General features: G+C 43.8%; 1 protein-coding gene across 1 annotated transcript in view; it reads right to left on the reverse strand.

Annotated features, from left to right (window-relative positions):
* Window positions 1-6,000: 6,000 nt before the first annotated feature.
* Window positions 6,001-7,579, reverse strand: part of PPP2R2B (protein phosphatase 2 regulatory subunit Bbeta) — a 411,123-nt gene continuing 409,544 nt past the window's right edge. Inside the window, exon 13 of the mRNA XM_023534916.1 lies at window positions 6,001-6,754. Within this exon, the coding sequence (XP_023390684.1) occupies window positions 6,475-6,754 (280 nt within the window). The 3' untranslated portion in view covers window positions 6,001-6,474. The remainder of the gene's footprint in view (window positions 6,755-7,579) is intronic.

Below are 7,579 nucleotides of genomic sequence, written 5' to 3' on the forward strand. Positions count from 1 at the left end.
ACACTCTTTTCTTTTCTCTTCCCCTGGGTACCTCACTCTCTTCTTATTTTCAGGCTTTTCCATGGGATTCACCTCCTCCTAGGAGCTTCTGGTCTGGACGAGGTGGTACTTCTTTCTGTTCTCCTGGCGCCCCGACATAGCCATCGTAACACATACACATCATTTTATAGAACTAGAACGATAGCAAGAAATGTGCATTGTTTATCGTCGGCCAGGCACCATTCTAAGAGCTTTATGTATATTAAATCGTTCAATCTTCGCAGCAATTTTATGATAGGTGCCATTTTTTTGTACTTATTTTATTAGTAAGGAAATCGAGACACAGAGAAGTTAAGCAATTTGCCAAGAGTGGTTCAGCTTGTAAATGGTGGAGCTCAGATTTCAACCCAGGCAGGCACCCTGGGGTCTTCACCATGACATTTTACTGCTAACGTTGCCTGTGGGTTTGTCTGTATTCTCACATGACACTGTAAGCCCTATGAGGACAGGGACTGTCACTACAGCCTCCTCAGACCACTCTGGCACAGGTTTGGCAAGTAGTACATGATCAACCATTAAATGTTTATTGAATGAATGAATGCATGCATGCATATCACCCCAACGGACAACTGTTTAGAACCCCAAAATACTGCTTTTCCTTTCGGTAATGAGGCAGCCCTCATCCTTCACTTTTCTTCTCCAGCCTCCTTGGGGTTCTCTTTGACCTCCCCACAAGAATTTACTGCTCTGGCTGGGAGAGAGTATATCACTAACCAACCAGAGCAAGGATCCCAGTACTTTTGGGTGGTCCTACTTCCCTCTGGTATCTGGGTTTAGGCATGAGGATGAGTCCTAGAGAAATGCTCTCTCCACTCCCAAACCAAATACATCAGAGCAAGTGAGGGGAAGCATCCGAGCGCTCGGAGATGGGTAAGTGGGAAGAGCTCCATGGGAGCTGTTCACTTAAGAGACCAAGGCTGACTATTTAGGGAATTAGGATTAGAGAGTGAATTGGGAATCTGGCAGTCGCTAAACCTCTGTTTCTGGCCAGCAGTGACCATTATGTTGACTGCATCCAGGGCAGGAATCGGCAGAGACAGCAGATCGCCTTGTTCTGCCACCGGCAGTTTAACCAATGGGGCGTGGAAAATCTAAATTGGGAGACGGTTAAACAGTAATAATAAGGTCGGGGTCAGGGGTTGGAGACCTCTGTGAGCCACTTGACTTTGCTCTCTGCTTTCGTGACAGACCACATTTGTATTCCTTGGTCAGCTGTCAGGCAATATTTGGTCACAGAGAGATGGTTTATTTGGGAATAGTGGAAAGAGACAAGACAAGGTAGCTATACATTACCCATCACTGTGATGGAAGAAGCACAGGACCTGGAAGGGGACAGATCTAGATAAAACTTCTGGTCATGTCTCCATGGTGGTGTCATTTAATCCTTTTGAGCCTGTTTATCAGCTACAAAAATGGAGTAATATGTTTACCCATCAGGTGATTATAACGATTTAAAAAAGCACCTCGTCCAATGCCTGTCACATAACAAGTTCCCAGAAAATATAGTGGCCTTTTATTTTTTCTATTTATTTTACACTTAAATACAGTGCCTGGATATAGGGGCTTAGTAAATATTTGTTATTGGATGAATGAAAGAAAGAGGGGCCGGCCAGTTCTGGCAAATTGAAAAATTTTTTTTTTTTTTATTAGAATTAGGGAAACATTACTTCATGCTGCCATGTCATACCCACTCTTGCTTTAGAATCTCACCTGCAATGGTCTCTCTCTGAGAAACGCCATATCATGCTCTGTTGAATGAACTGCTTTAAAACCCTGCTCAGATGTCACTTTTGCTAAGAAACCGTTTTCTTGCCAGTCCTGATTAATTACAGTTTATTTCTCTGTACTATCTCTGTACTTTGTACACACCTCATTGTACTGTAAATATATTCACGGCATACATGTTGCTCCCATGTGGCTGTCATCTCATGGAAAGTGGGGACCAGTGGCTTATACATTTCGGTAACTTCAGCCCTTACCTAGGGCCTGGCTGCCTGACACATATCAGGCACTCAACAAATATTTAATGTTGATGAACCTATGGGCCATTACTGGGACATGTTTTCTAATCAGTAATTTCTATATATCTATATATCTACATCTAGATATTTAGATATAGATATAATGTGAGATGGGAAAAAGAGTAAACAAAGTTTTACCAAAATGTCTGGCTCTGTCACTTGTGAACTGTATTAACTTAATCAAGTTATATAATTTCTCTGTTTCCTTATCTGTAAAATGGGAACAATAATAGTACCTGCACCTAGAGATTTGAAGGTAAATGTGAAACACGTGTTTCACATTAACAGATGTGAAATTTGCAGGAAAAAGCTTGGCCCATAATGAATGCTCAATAGATGTTAACTACTATTGTGCGTTAGAAACCGTTTTTCAGGAGCTTTGGCTTTAGAGCCAGAAACCCTGAGTCGAAGTACCTGGTTCTGTCTGTCTCTTACTGGCTCTGTGCCCTTGGCCAGGTTGACAACTTGAATCTATTTCCTCATTTGCAAGATGAGAATAACCCTGGCATTGACCTCATAGGGTGAAGGGAAGGAGATAATGAGAAGTCACTAGTAGGGCCTTGGTGAGTGTTGTTGCTTTATACTTATCAAAGCAGTTATAATAAATTTCTTGGGCCCCTCACAATAATTTTTTGAACTAGGACAAATGGCTTTCTGACCATTTTACAGGCGGCATGGCTGACGTAGGCGCTGAATGGCTTGCCTGCATTCCTTCCATGGAAAGCAGCTTCTGAGACTTGGCTTAGAAGCACAGGGGGAGGCGGTGGGTACACAAGGAACCAGGCTGCAGTGGGAATTGCTGTGTCTTTGGGGGTGTCATTTAAAACACACCAGCCTCATCTATACACATTCATAATGGAAGAGGGTAAATTAGGAAAGGTTAACTCATTCATGCTGCAGACTATTGTGTCACCCCCAAATCCTTGTTCTTAGGCCTCGTAAGGCTTTCTTGAGCCCGGTAGGTGGTCATTAGTGGATTGAAAAAAAAGAATGGAAGGCGGGTGAGCGGGGGTAGGAGGGAAGTTTAGATGGTTGCTTTCTAGGTTTGAAGGAGAGGAAAAGGTAGACTCCCACATTGTCAGTGATTGAGTATTTGAGGGTCTAACTTTTATTATGATGGGCCCTGGAGTGTTCGAAAGGAATACATTGGACACAGCTGACTTCTCTCATCGGGTCACTGAGCTAAAAGAATTTTAGCTTCGTCTTTGTTCCACCTGACAATTGTTCTGCCTTATACATGCTGGTTGCCTAATACATGCTGATATGGTTAATTACAAGACCAATGAGAGGTTTAAAGATGCATTTTTTTCTTTCAATAGGAAAGGCAGGAGCCAGATGTTAGAAGCCAATGGGTCCCTCCTACTGCCCGTTCACTGCATATCCCGCTACTTCATGCTGGCTTGTGTCTGTCTGCTTTGTTTCTTCCAACTCCTCCTCTTCCTCTGGACAAGAAAGTATAAATGTCTGCCAACGTTCAGCCTTCGAATTGTTTGTTTTTGACTGTCAAGGACTGACAGTTGCAGTTAGGATGATTTTAATAAAAGCTCAGGAGGCCGCGGCTCCCTTTTCCTTCAGTCACATGACATCCTCCATGTAACCTGATGGCTTGTATCAAGCAGCAGGCCTTGCAGGATGAAATGGTGTAGGTTCTTAGAACCCGACGAACTGTTGCAAAGGTGGCAAGTCGGCTTTCAGGTAGCTTTTGGTGTCAGCTAGAAAAGGGACTGACTTCCGGGTGCTACCAAGTAGGGAAATCACCAGCACTGGGCAGCAGGAGATGGCAACTATGAAACATCTACGTCTGTACCTGGCCCAGCAGGGAAGTGGTGAAATGTGGTGGTGATCGCTGCCAGAGGCCCGATCTCTGTGGTCCCCCTGTCGTGCTCCTGGCCGGACGTCTCGGGTGTTTGTCCCGATGCATCCTTTGTAGAGGGGAAAGGAGAGGATGGCCGTTCCGAGGTCTTTGGCACCCTGGACGTGACAGTGCATCTGTGTGATGAGGGTGGTGGCCCAGGGCAGGGTTCCTCGTTGGAGTTCACAGATAAATGGCAGGCAGGCCATGAACCCTCTAAATTTATGGCTAAAATTGTCCATGTATGTGTTCTGGGGAGCAGTCTTGACTCCAATATGTGATGTCCACTGAGACTCTTCAATGCCTCCACAGGCTTAAATGTTCTGTGGTATTAATTACGCAGGGTTCCAGAGTCTGATCAGCATGCTGCTGGCATTCACAAAATTACTGTAGGCGGTGCAGGGGCACATGTTTGTTATGTTAACGGTTATGCAGTTATTTTAATATTAAAAAATAACGGGCACTTTGAAACTGACATTTCAGGAATATTATTTCTTGGGAGGAGGCTAAGTCTTACTTGTAAAAAAGGTGACTTAAATGTTCAATGAGTAACAGTACAGAGGTGGGTTGATGCTCAAGTTTGAGAAACCGTGATCTGGCCCAATCCCCACCTGGTACGAACAGGAGCTGAGTCTTGCAGAAGCAGAGAGAAGGCCATTGAGGAAGTTGACAGTAAACTTAGGACAGTAATTCACAGTTCTTTCTATGTATCCCGATATCACAATTCTGAGTTTCCTCCTGGGCTGCTTATGTGCATTGCCCGAATAGAGGTTTTCTCTGCAGGGAAGACGAGAAACACTGAGAAGAAAGTCGTGTCTTCAAATGCATGCTCGTTCCATTTTGAGATGTAATTTTTCACAATGTTTCTGAAATTGGGCTGCGTCTTATAAAATTGTGTTCACTTAAGTAGATAGTCATTTCCTTTCCAAAAAAGCTGTTATTAAATAGATAGGAGCTGAGCATTGAAATATGGCTCTTTCACTATTTTTTCTCCTTCAAAACAAATTACACTTCAAAGCCGAAACTTCTAATAAATATACAGTGAAAGAAAATTTCTTTTTAAAATAAAAACTCCTACCCAAGTTATCTCCTACCCATTAAATGGAAGTTGAGGGAAAGGAGTGACCATGACAGGTACAGTGACACTGAGCCCAGACCCTGCTTTCTGAGTCCCTCCTCCCTCCTCCCTAAGCCTCCTTTTCAGGTTTGTAAGCCCTTTGAGTTCATTTAGTCTCCTTTCCAGAGGTGTGCCACATAGAACCTTCTGGAAGTTTTAAGTCTGAATCCTCAACTTGTGGGAAGGATGAATCAGCCTCCGCAGGTTCAAACAGACTTCGCTCCAATGTCAAAACTTCTCGATTCTCCCGTATTCCATTTTTGCAGGAAGAGAGCCTTCTGGTCTATTTTTCTAGAAGGTGAGCTTGGGGTGGGTTAGAAGTGCTTGATTAGACTTTACACATCAGCATTTTTATTGGCCATTTTTGTTCTAGCTGTAGTGGAGGTTGATGGATTGTTACTTTTGGTTTCCAAACCCACGAAGAGGGGAGGGGGGCTGCTCGGGAGACACCCCCAAAAAGAAGGGGCCAGCCTTTCTCATGGAGCCGGGGGCGTGCCACTGCCTCCAACTTATTGCTTTATTGAGAACACCAGATAATAAACAACCAGAACTCGGCCTTTAGAAGTCAATAGAATAAATAAGCTGGAAAAGGTCGAAGAGAAAAAAAGCCAGTGAACGTGTAAGTAGAGGATTATATGGAGCCATTTAAAAGTACAAAAAGCAAGAGTAACAAAGCAGCAGATGGAATCTGGCCCCACGTGGCCTTGCCAAGCTAACTCTGAGAAGCACCGTGTAGAAAGTGTTCTCTTTATGTCCCCTGAAGCAGTCATGGTGTCCCCTAGCCAAATTCTCAGGCTGTTTCTATGGCGCTTACAAAAAAGACTACAGCGATGTCGATGTGGCCCTTCCCTTCTCATTCTGTGTCCTCTTCACAGCCTCGTGAAATAAATCTCTGGCTCAAATAAAATTGTTGAAAAGAAAATGGAACATGGAAATAAAGTGCTGTAGGGACAGGGGATGCCGATGAGTTCTGATTTTTCACAAAACAAGGAGAATTTCTCTAAGAGTAGACGGTGTTTATTTTTTGTTGAATTTTTCAATCAAATGGAATTGCTTAATTAAAAAAAAAAAAAACATCTCTTTTCGCTTTAAATACTACAGACAACCTCATTTTATCTCAGCAGACACCTAGAAACAAAACACTGGACCCACCAGAGAAAACTAGGCAATAAAAGCATCAGAAATTCAGGTCAACTGCGGAAGAGTTACTGTTAGCTGGCAGCTCTCGATTCTAAACAGAAGTGTCCCGGGACCTACGGGGTCGAACAAAATTTTCTTAGATCTGGGGATTTGGGAAAGTTGGACTCCTTTTAATTCTATCCCAATTGTTTTCTGCATAGGGAAATTAAAGTCAATGCGTCAAATGAAGACCCAAAGAAACATTTAAAAACATGTTTGACTAGTATTCAGTATGTGAGATTATTAAGTAATAATAACTTGTCCTCCTAGTTAACCTTGTCCTGGAATATATATAGGTTATTTGTTGCCGCCACCGCTATAATATTTTCTGAAGGATGCCAAGCTGTATGTAAGATCTTTTTGCTAAAGTCCAGGCTGTCCACACTGATCTCGTCTTTTCTCCGCTTGCCCCCCACGCACACTTTGCGCGGTTTTAGGATCGCCCGGGGTTTGCTGTTTTCCCTCGAGGCCTCCAGGGTGACGTCACGCTTGGTGTTTCGGTCAAACATCCTGAAGAAGTTGTTGTACGAGCCGGTCATGATGACACTGTAAGGCAGAGAGGAAACAGGGAGTGACCAGTGCCACGGAGAAAGGCAGCAGTGATAGACTAGAGCCAACGACACCACACCATGGCCAGCTTACGGCACTGTGCGTTTTATTAAACACAAACAGAAACCCAGACAGTTTCTGTCATGTGACTGTTGACTTCCTTTGGAATCACTAAGAGCAACATACTCTTGGGCTGGGCTTGGAAACAAGGATCGTGATAATCCTCCTTGTTAATTCTGTTCCATGGATTCCTTTTGGTTCCTTGGCTCAGTGAGCGCGTGGTTTTAACGATCCCAGCCCTTCCTACCTCGCATCAGGATTATGAGGCTAAAGCGGGGTTTGGAAAGTAGGGACACTTTGAAAACAATCTTTGCGCAGGGGAACTGACTCCATGCTGCCTGACTTCTAAGGTGTTCTCGCCCCAGTGGGAGAAATGCTGATAGCATAGCACGCTGGCCTAGGCACATGCTCCTCCTGCTAAGCACTAGCTCTCGATTCGGTCTTTTCAGAAAACTTATCTAAAAAATGATGTCACCCTGGTCTCACTTGGGAAGAGAGTAAACAAATTCAAATTTTAAAAGGATTCGGGATGGGAAAATAAGATTTTGTAGAGGGCTGACAGATGGTTTCTGCATTTTACAAGAGTTATCCATTCTCAGCTGTATCTGCAATTGATCAGGGGAACAGTGAATGCCATGAGCCTTCCAGAAGCAAGGGACTGAATCTTTAATGGTGACAGGTAGGACATGGTGACAGGCTGAAGTGGAGACAGTGCTCCTCACGAAACATTCCACAGTGGCTGCACCCTGAAGAGGCTGGTGA

This window comes from Pteropus vampyrus, unplaced genomic scaffold, assembly GCF_000151845.1.
Source record: "Pteropus vampyrus isolate Shadow unplaced genomic scaffold, Pvam_2.0 Scaffold134, whole genome shotgun sequence".
NCBI lineage: Eukaryota > Metazoa > Chordata > Mammalia > Chiroptera > Pteropodidae > Pteropus > Pteropus vampyrus.